At 33.5% G+C, this 13,741-nt stretch overlaps 1 protein-coding gene and 1 long non-coding RNA gene across 3 annotated transcripts in view; one reads left to right on the top strand and one right to left on the bottom strand.

Annotated features, from left to right (window-relative positions):
- ZBTB41 (zinc finger and BTB domain containing 41) overlaps positions 1 to 13,741 on the top strand; it is a 43,854-nt gene that overhangs the window by 4,511 nt on the left and 25,602 nt on the right. For both annotated transcript variants that reach the window (XM_077902337.1, XM_077902338.1), the window contains exons 3-6: positions 5,608 to 5,815; positions 6,538 to 6,607; positions 8,879 to 9,026; positions 12,708 to 12,837. In XM_077902337.1, the coding sequence (XP_077758463.1) occupies positions 5,608 to 5,815; positions 6,538 to 6,607; positions 8,879 to 9,026; positions 12,708 to 12,837 (556 nt within the window). The remainder of the gene's footprint in view (positions 1 to 5,607; positions 5,816 to 6,537; positions 6,608 to 8,878; positions 9,027 to 12,707; positions 12,838 to 13,741) is intronic.
- LOC144316439 (uncharacterized) overlaps positions 12,069 to 13,741 on the bottom strand; it is a 31,302-nt gene continuing 29,629 nt past the window's right edge. The window contains exon 3 of the long non-coding RNA XR_013382387.1: positions 12,069 to 12,813. This is a non-coding gene — a long non-coding RNA (uncharacterized LOC144316439). The remainder of the gene's footprint in view (positions 12,814 to 13,741) is intronic.

The raw sequence follows: 13,741 nt of genomic DNA, 5'->3' as shown, positions 1-13,741 counted from the left end.
GAACTAAAGAATAGGAAAGAATTTACATGGCAAAAGGACTAACACGTGCAAAGATGAGGTATATTGGTTCTGGAAATTGCTGAGGGCTGGGTGATTTCAAGATGGGTGGGGAGGTATAATGAAAATGGTAGATGAAGATTGGCACGTAAGCAGAGGTCAAATTTTGCATGTTTTTCATGCCATATAGAAGAGTTTAGATTTTATCAGTGACTGATAGAAACTTGAAAAAAATTTGACAAAGGAAATGACAGCCTGCTGAAGTTTTAGGAAGGTCATGATGGCTTCAGTAGGGAGACTGAAATTGGAAAGGACCAGAGGATATTGTAGCCTTGGACCAGGAAGATGAGTAGCATTGAGAATGGGCTGTGGGAAGGGGATAGATCAACAGTTGCACTGAATATAGACTAAGTGGACTGGGTGATGGATAAAAATGGCTACCTAGATTTTTGTTTGTTTATTTCTCATTAGATTTTAAGCCTGAAAATTTTGTGTCTTTTGGTTACTAATTTTTGTTAATACCCTAGGTCATTGCAAGTAGCAAGTTTTCAGTAAGCTCCTATTTAAATGAACTAAATTTAAAGATTGGTGTCTGATGTAACTTTGGACTTGTAAGAGGCCAGTTGGATTTCTTTATAAGCTTCTAACTTTGGTGTTTTGGAGTGGTTTATGAGAATTAATGAATAAGCTGTGAGACCTGCTGGAACCATTAGCTCCAATATGTAGTAGACTAATTGGATTCCATTACTTTGGGTCTTTTATCCTTTCTGATGTATTTAATAGTTGCTTGAAGTGGGACTCCTGATCCAGTTATATTTTTCCTTAGGCTACCAGCTGTCTTGCTCTCAGTATATTCTCATGCAAATAAGAGTCCTTTGACCTTTCCCCCTTAAGGGTGTAAAGTGGGTGAAAAAAACCTAGTGGGTGAAAAGGCAAAAATAGGGAAAAGATGACAGATGGGTGAGAGAAAATTTGGATAATTTATCTTTTTTATTGTGCCTACTGGGAACTAAAATCTTCCCTTGGATTAAATTTATAATCTCTTCTAGCGATAGAAAATACTTTATAGCTTTTTAAAAAATGTGACTCTCTAGACCAACATGACAGAGATTCCACTTTGTTCTTAATACAGAAGAGTTATAATAGTGACACAATTCTTTAAGGCTAAGTAGTTTAGTTAAGTGTTCTTTAGAGTATGCCATGTGAATAAATTCAAGGAATAATAGAAGATTTAGCAATACTAGATACACAATGAGCTAATTTGGGAATATTTCTTTTTGTAAAACTCACAAAATCTGACAGTGGTAATTTTGCATGACTCATGGGGGAATAATAAATTCTTAAGCACAAGGTCAAGTTTTTTCATGTGAAAATTTCTTTAGCCTGGGACACCATTCATATTCGGATTCATTTTAGAAAAATTCTTTGGTTGAAATTTGTTAGTTTATGCATTTTCTTTTGGTAACCAAGAATGGTTGGACATAGTATATTATTCTCTGAAGGGATACTATTTTTTATTGAAAAATTTTTTGAAATGAATATTTTATTTGTTGTTGAATTCTCTACCCACCGCATAAGAAGAAACAAATGTAGGTGTTGACTGTTTATAGGTACCTCCCACACTGCTACCAGTTTTTTTAAAAATGAAATTTCTTTAGAGATTAAAATTTTCCCTTATTTGCCCCTAGAGATCTACCTGACTTTTACGGGTTCAGTGTTTCCTTAGGAGTTGTGTCTCTACTGTTGTTCAGAAATTCAAATCCATAGACATAATTGGCCTTGCAATGCCTGTGTGCATAAAATTGAATTAATAACCTAACAAAAAAGTTTTTTCACTTTAGAGATTCTTAATGTCATAATGAATCATTCAAATACATGTATTTTCATTGGTCTCTCTGGACCCTGCTGGATTTATTTAAATTAATTTTTTTAAATTTTGGATCTTCTGGTTAAATTTATTTTTCTTGGTTAAGCCATAAGTCTATTTGTCTTTAGGAAAATGGAAATTTAATAGTTAAAAGTACTTTTGATTTTTAATTTAACTGTCATTTTGGTGGTTTTGCTATTCAACTACATGTAACTTAATTTGTATTTGTAAGCAAGAAAGAATTTCTTTAATTAAAGGGAAAATGCTTTTAATGATTAACATCTTTTCAGCAAAGGGATTTTCATAGGAAATACAAAATTTGGTGAAAATTTTTTCTTATACTTTAAGATTTGTTGAGTTGCTGTTGTTCACTTGAGTATAAAAATGAGATTTAAACATTAGATGGTTGGTTGTCTTTTAACTAAATGTGCACTGTAATGCCCAGTTAGGAGTGGGCCTTTTCTAAAAAAAAAAAAAAAAGTTATTCATTGAAAAATCACACTTTATACTCTTGATTTGTGTGACTTTTAACTAAATGTGCACTGTTAAGAGTGGGCCTTTTCTAAAAAAAAAAAAAAAAAAAAGTTAATCATTGAAAAATCATACTATATACTCTTGATTTGTTTACACTTTTTTTTTTACCACAAGTATGTGTCACATAATTTGAAAAACAAATTTAATAAAAATGAATTGTGAAAACTTTCACAATCAAGGAAACCTTTTTAATTCCTTGCGATGATCTCAATCTTTTCAAAATTAAAATTGTGGGATTTTAGTACATATTAATAATATTTGGATTCTGACTTTATATCTAATTGATGTGTAATAAAGTTTAAGAAATCTAATACATGCATGCCTTTTTATAATAATAGAAAAAGAATAAGATCAACTCAGAAAACATTTTCCCAAAGATATTATAACAGTAATGTCTGGTTATACCCTGTAAAGGTAATATGAATCAGTATTTTGGATAGTTCAAGTTCAGAGATGCATATCTAATATACATATTTACACATGTGCTCATACATAAATTGAAACAAAAACATTGCACAAAAATAATGTGAATATGCTCTGGTATTTTTTACTCTATTCTGTTCCTTTCTAATCCTTCCAAATTCTGTTCACAACCTAAGGAATTTATTTCATGAACACTGATGATCTTTAGTTTGTAAAACACTTGATTTAAGCCATAAGAGTTCAGATCTTCTTCTGTAGGACCCACTTATTTGTGACATTTCAGATTTCACTTTGGGACACACAAGAACACCTTTCCCCCAATAAATTCCAGTATTAAATCTCATCCCTTGAACACAGCAGAGGAAGTGGTGGTCGTAGGTTGTGTGTATATATGTACAAATGGAGAATATCTCCCATCAGTGGCAGAGAGAAGACAGAGATGCTAGGCTATTTTAACAACGTAAGGGAAAAAGTGAAGTTCTTAGACTTTTTCCAGAGAGCTGAAACCCCAGTTTGATCTATTATAATATATATTCATAAGTCAGCTATACCCGTATCTATATTTGAAGGATACTTACAGGTGTGTATTGTGACTAGTAACCACATAATAATAGTAATAGATGACTAACATTTATCAGTGCTTACTAAATGCTGGAATGTTTTAAGCATTGTATATATATTAACTCATGTACTTCTCGCAACCCCATGCAGTATTCATAAACTGAGAGAGGTTAAATAATTAGCTTAGTTAAGGTCACACAGCTAGTTTAGCAAGTGACCAAACACTTGAGTTTCCTGACTGTATGTATGTAAATAGTGCATCCACCATCATCTGTGTGGTCTATACATCAGTACTTAATGGATTTTTCATCATACTTCAGTTTTTCTTTGCTTGTAATTGTCAGCTTTCCCCCTCCCTTGAGAAAAATACTTTGGTTCCCTTTTCTGGGTATTCCGTATGTAAGTGTAGTGGAATTAATTTTTAGGTAATAAACTAGGTGTTTATTAAGCTTAAACATATATAGATGTATGTAATAGAATGGTGAACTCATTTATTTCACTAAGAAAAATAATTACAATTATCTGTTTTCCTCATTGGTCTGGAATATTTGGGTTTTTTCCTAATTTCCATGATATGTATATAATTTTTTCTAAGTATATAACTGAAATGCTATATTTACATTAGCATTGGCCTAAAGAAAAATTTATACATTTATTTTGCTGAGCAAAGGTAAGCTTTTAATTGACCACTGCTGTTACCAGTAATATTTTTTCTTATTTTTATTGCTTTCCGCTCAGAAGTATCTTTCATCGAAATTTCTACTTTAAGTTACTAGATGTGCACATTCACAGCTTTGATTACAGAGTAATAATAACAATTGATAGCTCATACTGTATCAGACATTGTTAGAAGTGTTTTAATATGTATTGATTCATTTATTCCTATGACAATCATATGAGGTAAGTATTTTCATTTCATTTTTTTCAGCTGAGAAGGATTTGAGGCATAGAAAGGTTATTTGTCCAAGGTTCCATAGCCTGTTATTTTAAAAGCCAGCATTTATATCTAGGTGCATAAATCCAGGGTCTGTGCCCTTACCTGTGATGCTGTTCTGTCTCTGGACTTTAGAAATTTCTGTTCTACATAATAATATGAAAAATTTTTAGTCAAAATAGGAGTATAAATGAAAATTAAGCCAAAACGTATCTTTTTATTTCATTTTTTATTGTAACTTTTTCCCCTGGAAAGTTCATGTTAAAATTCTTTTTTTTTTTCCCTGTTGGAGAAACCTGTAACATTTGTACAGAATTTAGATATGTATTCAGATTATAATACAAATCTCACATTAGTATGACTTTGGGTGTCTATGCATTATACCAGCTCATCTTTCCTTTTCCTGCTTTCTTTGGTACTGCCCACATATGTTGGCTTTAGCAGTTTAATGTTAAGCATGCATCAAGTACAGGTGATTTGTTTTCTAATGTCTTATAAGTTGGAGAGATCTTACATGAATATACTGTAGTAAAGTATAGGTTTTGTTGAGTATTCTAGATTTGTGGTACCCTTTCCAGACTACCTTCTGTGGAAAGATAGATAAAACTGTCAAGAATTCTAAGATACATAAGCATATTATTTTTCCTTTTGAAAAAAAAAATTATTTGACAGAGAAAGAGCAAGCACAGGCAGGGGGAATGGCAGGGGAAGAGGGAGAAGCAGGCTTCCTACTGAGCTGGGAGCCTGATGTGGGGCTCTATCCCAGGACCCCAGGATCATGACCTGAGCCGAAGGCACACACTTAACTGAGCCACCCACACAGTCCTTATTTCGCCTTTTTAAGATATTTTTAAAAGGACTGTCAAATCTGAAAATTTTTTTCAATTCATGCATATACATACTAAAAGTGAAGTTAAAAATAGTAAATCTTAAGTGACAAGTAGAATTTTGCTGAAGGTCAATTTTAAATTAAAAAAATATATATATTAAAGTATTTAAGTTCAGTGAATTTGCCAACAGAATTTTAAGCAAATTTACTCAAGTCTTAATTTTTAAAATACCTAAACATGAATAATTGTTTTTCAGTGACCCTAGTTTTCAAGGAAAGCAGTACAATCAAAGTAATAAGTCTTAAGGTTTATCAGAGATCTATATTTAGGTAAACTTTTTGAATTTTGTGTGTGGGTGTGTGTATTAAATGTTATTAATCATGGGATTTTATTTCACTGTCAAATTTGAGTCACTGTGTACTAATATACTGAATGTAATTTTAACTTCTCTCTTTTTATAGGGAAATATGAGAGCCACACACGTGTTCACACAGGTGAGAAGCCCTTTGAGTGTGATATTTGTCACCAGCGCTATTCGACAAAATCTAACCTAACTGTTCACAGAAAGAAGCACAGTAATGAAACAGAATTTCATAAGAAGGAGCACAAGTGCCCTTACTGTAATAAACTTCATGCAAGCAAGAAGACTTTAGCCAAGCATGTTAAGAGGCAAGTATTATCTTGCTTCCATAATATACTTTATTGTGCCTTCTAATTTAAATATGGAGTAAGCTAAAAACAACTATGGGATGCTTGTCTCCAATTCTTATTTTGCTTAATATTTTGCAAACATTTCTGATTACAAATATATTTGATTACAAATTTAGTAAGAGCAGCAAATGTTTGTTTTTTATTAATGCTATTGAGATGAATCTTTTTGATGTTGAAACAAGAACTAGAGAAGTTTAAGATGGTATTTTAGTCCTCCTGTTTTTTATTTTGGGTTTTGACAGGCGTATTTTCAAAATACATGGTTTTAGAACTTAGGAAACTTATTCTTTGTGCTCAACTTTGTCTTTGGTGTATAAAAATTTGTGAGAGAAAGCATGTTTAGTACAGTATTGCATATTTAATTTTAAGAAAGGAAATTTACTGAAATTTGGACCAAAAAAAACCATAAATCAAGCAAATTATCTTAAAGATTATCTGTGAATAGCGAGGTTCCTGAATGTATTTAAAATATCAGACTTTTCATTGACTATTTCTGCATAAATTTGGGCATATACATTTTTTAAATGTTAACAATACATATATTCTTAAGGTAATTTACATGTGCTTTTCTCTTTATGAAAGAAATCAGTGCCTGATTCTTACAATCACTGTCGACAGATTATATGGAATATGAACTTAGCTAATATAATCTTTTCCTAATAGTCTTTTTTTCCTTATAGATTTCATCCTGAAAATGCACAAGAATTTATCTCCATTAAGAAGACCAAGAGTGAAAGTTGGAAATGTGATGTAAGAGCTTTTAATTTGTAGTAGAAAACCAAAATCAATGTAATGTTACCTCTGGGGAAAGTAATTAGATTTTAAAGTAATATAAACCTAGCTTATCTCACTTTTGGAATCTTTCTTTTGTACAAAGTTGTCCTAATATTTTCAAATTAAACCCCATAAGGGTTAGTTTTTAGATGGTAGACCTGATGGAAATCTTATTTTTTATTTTTAATGCAACCACCATAGCATGTGCTTATAGTTGTGTATATAAACTGACATTGCTATGTAAGTAGGAGTTAAAACGTTAGAATTTTCCCCCCACATCTGGTTATTTGTCTCAAAACTTAGTGGCTTTTAACAACCGTTTTATTATATCCCACCATTTTGTGGGTCAGTAATCTAAATTTGGAGCATAGCTTTGCTAGGTAATTCCATTCCACCTGGTGTCAACTGAAGCACTCAGTTCTTTTCAGGTGATATAGGTGGTCTGGTATGGTCTTGTCTGGTTTGGACCCACTTCGAAGTGGCTTACACACACGGGTGGAATTTGTTGGCTGACAAGCTGCTCAGCAAGGACAGTTGGCTAGGGACCTTGATTCTTCTCCAGAAGTAGTCTCTTCGTGAGGCTACTTAATCTTCTTTCTAGGATGGTAGCTAAGCTCCAAGAAGCCCAGGTTAAACTATCAGCATTTTTATTTAAAAGGTTTATTTATTTTTAGAGTGAGAATGCTTCTGCGTGCATGCGTGCACAAGGAGAGGGAGAGAATCTCAAGAAGACTCCCCACCAAGTGCAGAACCCGAGCTGGGGCTCGGTCCCATGACCCAGAGATGACAGCCCAAGCCGAAATCAGGAGTCAGATACTTAACCAACTGAGCCACCCAGGAACCCCAAAATGATCAGACTTTTTATGGGCTAGCTTCAGAAATCAGACAGCATCATTCTCAACACATTCTTTTGTTTAAACAGGTTACTACAGCTAGATCAGATTTAAGGGGATAGGAATTAGTTTCTGTTTTTCCAGTAGTAGCAAAGAATATTTAGATCCCTTTTCTGCCACAACCCCTAAAATACTTTTTCATTATTCAGGTAAATATTGTTTGAAGAAGTCATAAGCTATCATTTGTCTTCCTTATTTTTGGGCTTCAATTTATATATACAGCAAAATTACCACCATTTCTCTAATTTCAGCTTCCAGGAATTGAAGTTAATTACTGTTTGGATCTACATAAGTTGCTTTCTTCTCCTTACTAAGTTTCATCATCAACTATAAAATGATAAAAATGATACATACTTCACAGGATTATTGTGAGAATTAAGTAAAATAAACCATTAATTATTTAGCATTGTGCCTAGTATATAGTACATGTTATATTGTTCTTGTCCTTGTTGTTGTCGTTGTTGTCACAGCAGCCCCTTCCCCCCCCTTTGAATAAAAGAAAATTAAGACTTTAGTTTTTTAGAGCAATTCAAGTTTTATAGCATAATTTTTGAGGAAAGTATAGTGACTTCTTCCCATATACCCTCTGCCTCTAAAAATGTATATTTGCCCCCATTATCAGCATCCCCTCAAAGTGGTATATCTGTCACAGTATTGAACCTACATTGACCTCCCCCTTTTTAAATCTCATGTCTGCCAGACTTTTTTAAAAAGCTCTTCCTTTTGGCCATTTCAAGAGATAAACTCTAAAACTATTTTCTGTGGTTTCTTATTCTTATTCCCAATTAAATATATGGCAACAATAATAAAACCTTTTATTCATGACATGTGATTTAAAATACAAATTTGGGACACCTAGGTGGCTCAGTAGTTGAGCATCTGCCTTTGGCTCAGGTCATGATCCTGGGATCGAGTCTTGCATCAAGCTCCCCACAGGGATCCTGCTTCTCCCTCTGCCTATGTCTCTGCCTCTCTTTCTATATCTCTCATGAATAAATAAATAACAATCTTTAAAAAGTAATAAAAAATAAAAATATACATTTAACAGATTTTAGAAATCTTGACTAGAATGAAGATATTAAGAGTACTGTGTAATCCTAGAAATTATCCTATTAGAAACGTAAGGAGTTGAAATTCAGCTACCTTTAGTACAAATTTAAAATAATTCCATACTATAATTTCTTCATGGCATTTTTTTCCCTGCACAATTAGAATTTGATTATACTTTTGGTAACTTTTCTGTTGGGAAAAATTTCTCTAGCTACTTGAATTTGTATGTTTGTTTCTCATCATGAGCTTGATATTTTAACTTTTAATTCAAGTACCTTTATATTTTGTGTACATTTTCTTTTAGATTTGTAAGAAGTCTTTTACTCGAAGACCACACTTGGAGGAACATATGATTCTACATTCTCAAGATAAGCCTTTTAAGTGTACCTATTGTGAAGAACATTTCAAATCACGATTTGCACGGTTAAAGCATCAAGAAAAGTTCCATCTGGGTAAGCAAATTACTTTTTCTAAGAGCAGTCATAGCAATTATTTTTTATATATATATTTTTAAGATTTTATTTATTTATTTTAGTAGGGGAGGGGCAGAGGGAGAAGGAAAGAATCTTAGGCAGACTCTGCACTAAGCACAGAGCCCTACATGGGGCTCGATCTCACAACCCTGTGATTGTGGCCTGAGCCAAAATCAAGAGTCAGACGCAAGACTCACTGAGCCACGCAAGCACCCCAGTAATAGGAATTATTGAGTATCACACCATGCTGGAGGAGCCTGCTGCTGTTGAACCACTTAGGAGAAGGAAGTCAGATAAATTGGGAGAAATACGGGATGTGCTGCTGTTCTTGCAGATGAGTAAATGTGTTTATTTTCTGTTTTGGTGGCAGATGTGTCTGTGATCATAAACTGCATTCAATCAGTTCATTCATTGTTGGATAGGTCTGTGAGTGCTTGAATAACGCATTTTTGTTTTGGAAAAAACTCATTTTTCAGGGAATGAAATGAACCTAGTATATGTGGAATTTAGTATTATATTTGACAAATCCTCTCTCTAGTGCTTCTGGCCAAGGTGGAAACTTGTATGCTAGATGGTAGTACAATTAGTTACATTTAAGACAGTTAATACAGGTAAAGAATTACTGTCATCCAAAGTAGAGACCATTTTTTCTGCAGCATTGGTGATATAGTGGTGAGCATAGCTGCCTTTCAAACAGAAGGCAGCCTTTTCCCTATTCAATTTACATAAAAATGTATACTTCATGCCTATGAAATTTGTAGATGACATAAAGCTGGCAGAGCTAGTTAATAGAGCAGAAAATAAAAATGTAAAAAAAAAAATCTTTGTGCTATAGAAAAGTTAAAATTAAGAGTAAATACAAAATCATAAACGTGGGAATTATCTGACTTTCAGTCATTGGGGATTGAGGAACTGTAAATGGTATAAAATCCAAACTCCTCTATTTATAGATGGGCTTTAAAGCAAAAGTTTTTAAAGCACAATCTGAACCAATAATGTCATATGACTGACTAAAATCACTGTAGTTTCAAACTATATTAATAAAAATCTATTGTTCAGAATCAGGGAGATAATTATCTCACTGATTTTAAGTTCATCTGGAACATTGCGTTCATTTCTGGATACCAACAATCAAGATGGATATTGACAAGTACGTTCTCAAGAGGTGGGTAATTACGGTGACACAGGGTCTTAAAATTACGTGAAAGAACCTTGAAATATGTTGTCGGGGAAAGGTAGATAGCACAACTGTGTAATAAGGAACCCTTAATCTTTACAATTCTGGTATATAAGACAATGTATGCTGGAAGACTATTTTTTTAGCTTTAGTATTTTATGAATTGCCTTTAGTAAGTCGTTCTATCAGAGTATCTCATCTTAGGGTTCCTAAGAAGCCATCATATGAAGCAGTTTTTATACTTAGCAGAATGTAGTTGGAGACATATTCATGGTTGCATGTTGCATGTGAGAAATTTCTTTTTAAAGAGTTTCTCTTGTGAAATTGGTAGGCTTCTTCCTTTTTGAGATGAAAACCATAGATAATCTTTTTTTGTCCCATGTTATAGAAACATCATAGCAAAATATAATTTTATGGTTAACATATTTGCTTCCACTTCCTTTTCTGTTCTTGATTTGCTAAATAAATACATAATTTAGTAAATACATAGGTATTCTAAGTCGACCTAAGTAGACATCCTAAGGCATAGGTTTAGTTTTAATTTAGAAATTTTTTTAAGTATTGGAACTTACAAATTGAAGTAACTTAGCTTGCACACAATAGTTATTTTTCCTGTCAGTAAAATTATACAAGCAGATCCTTGAACAGATAGCAGTTAGAATTGTTAAAGAAAGCATTCCTAAAGGGTGGTTGAACAAGAACTATGTGTGTATATGTTTTATGTATGTACATATAATACGTAATATATACATTTCATATGTATGTACACACATACCACCTCTATGCTTCTATTTACCTGAATCACTGTATGTTATGTGATGGATGTATGTACATTCAGGTCTGAGGTATCGCCCAAGAATTTGCATTTCTGCAAGATCCCAGGTGATGCTGATGCAGTTGGTCCACATACCACACACCTGTGTATTACTGCTTTAGGTCATTCAAAGCCATACTTGCACTACGTACATTAGGATTATATATTTTGTAAATCAAAGGGAGAGAGATTTCTAAGGAATACAGTCTGAACAGTCAGAGTAGAAGAATTTTTAATATATCTCTATGTATAAGTATAAAAATCGTAATTGGCTTTAAAGTCAAATCTTCTAATTTTATCCTATTTAGAGAGTTGGCATGAAAAACTCCTTTAGTAACTTCCCAGCCTAGCTTCAAGTTCAAGGAGGTTCAACTGCATGCAAAACTGGGTATCCAATATAGGGGAAAGAATGTAGGTATTTCTTCTGAAGAACTGGTAAGTAACCGAACGTGAAAGAGAATACTCCGTTCTTTCTTTACCCAGCTGGAGCCTTCAGGAATACATAGTTATTTTACTCTTGGCCTAACGTACACTTGCCATAACATACTCATCTTGGTGCTTTTATTTGCTTTATCTTTTTATCTTTAACTGTGCAAATGTTGAATCTCTTTTTTCCAGCCTCTTGAAGGTTTTGTTTTTTTGTTTTTTTGTTTTTTTGGTGAAGAGTTGTAAGAGGAGATGGAGGGATTTTCCCTAACACTACTTTACTTAACCCAGTGCTAGTAATGAATTAAAAATCAATAAATACTTGTTGAAGAGTTAATAGATGAATAAAAGGTTCAGATCTCATGGAAGATGAAATATTGGGGATTTTATTTATTTATTTTTTTATTTTTTTATTTTTTTTTAAATTTTTATTTATTTATGATAGTCACAGAGAGAGAGAGAGAGAGGCAGAGACATAGGCAGAGGGAGAAGCAGGCTCCATGCACCGGGAGCCTGATGTGGGATTCGATCCCGGGTCTCCAGGATCGCGCCCTGGGCCAAAGGCAGGCGCCAAACCGCTGCGCCACCCAGGGATCCCAAATATTGGGGATTTTAAATGAGAATATGTTAAAGAAGCTTAATACATTTTGAGGTCATCTCTCAAAAACATGTTGAAACTCCCCCAAAACTATTGCAGCTACTGAACAATTTTGCTTGTAGATATGCTTATGAATTCCTGTGTCCAAATGCCTTTTCTTTCCCTTGTTCTATTATGATTAATTTCTCATTAGAGTTCACAGTAGAGTTTACAGTATTTTCATCATTAAAAATTTGTGGTTTTGAGGAACAACAGTAAATTTCCAGATTATGAACTCTGCAGATGCCTTTATTCTTCCAAAGTTTCTCAGTAACTTCCTTTCTGGCATATGACTGTTTTTTTTACTTTGTTCCAGTCTGATTTCAAACTAGGACTTGGCCATTTCAATTTATTAACTCGTTAGGTTATTCATCATTTATTATATTAGACGGCACACCCTAAACTCAGCTCTGGGCATATAGAGATGATTGTTAACTTGTCTTAGGAATAAACAATCTAGAAGAGAAGAGAAAACTATAAATGAATAAGTACATTGTTTATAATACATGCACTTACAGTGGTAGGTATACATTCATAAATACCTATCATTTAACTTCATATCTATTCTTTATAAACTTTTAATGTACACTCTTCTTTCCTTTTTAGGTCCTTTTCCATGTGATATATGTGGCCGCCAGTTTAATGACACTGGAAATTTGAAACGCCATATAGAATGTACCCATGGTGGGAAGAGAAAATGGACTTGCTTTATCTGTGGAAAATCAGTACGAGAAAGGTGAGGAATCATCTACACTCCCAGTATAATCTTGGTACTGTTATATAGAAATAGTTAACAAATATAGTTTATAACGATTTAGATAATGCCAGATATAAGTTACTTAAATTATACTTTAATTTGAAATTTAAGGACAGAAGAAGAAATTACATAAAATGTTATAGAAGATGATATGAAGTTAGGATTTGCAGGTTATATGGTAACTTTAACATAGATTCCACTTTGTCTCTTTCTGAAACCCCATTAAAACTACATTAAAGGTTATTGATTGATTAGCTGATTTAAAAGACAGTAAGCTACAAAGATAGGGAGAACAGAAATGTGAAAAGAGCAACACAGATTTGGAAGCTAGAAAGCAGATAGATCAGTGGAAACTGACTTAGCAGATCTAAGAAAGACAAATCCCAAGGTGGCAGTGGACAACTCAAGAACATAGTTTACACCATAGAATCCACGAAAGGTATAGGAGTGGGCAGTATCCGATACCTTTGGAACTAGGGCGAAGGAAGACAGAACAGGGAGCATTGGAGTAAAAAAAAAAACAAAACAAAACTTTAGAAGTTAGATTATTTGGATTTTCTTCTGCCACCCGCATAGGTAATTGCTGCTGGGCTCTTACCTCTATCCCAACTTAGCAGATATCTGGTGGAGTATACCATGTTGTTAGATGGTGAATGCATTCTGAATGTTTAAAGCAGTGAGCCCCAGGCCTTGTCCCTGCGGACATCTTGGATTTTCGATTTTACCCCTCACGCAGTAGATTAGAGAACAGTTCCCTAAAAATCTGAGCCAAGCAAAGGACAAATATATTCTCTAACAAATAGTACACTCAGGTCACCTATTGTGAAGCCTAGTCATCCAAGCCCTCATGCTCTTTGACCGTGCCATCCACGTTTTAGTCCAT

Source organism: Canis aureus, chromosome 6 (assembly GCF_053574225.1).
Source record: "Canis aureus isolate CA01 chromosome 6, VMU_Caureus_v.1.0, whole genome shotgun sequence".
In the NCBI taxonomy this organism is placed as follows: domain Eukaryota; kingdom Metazoa; phylum Chordata; class Mammalia; order Carnivora; family Canidae; genus Canis; species Canis aureus.
The sequence above is the reverse complement of the archived record's forward strand: the minus strand, read 5'-3'. Positions and strand labels throughout refer to the sequence as shown.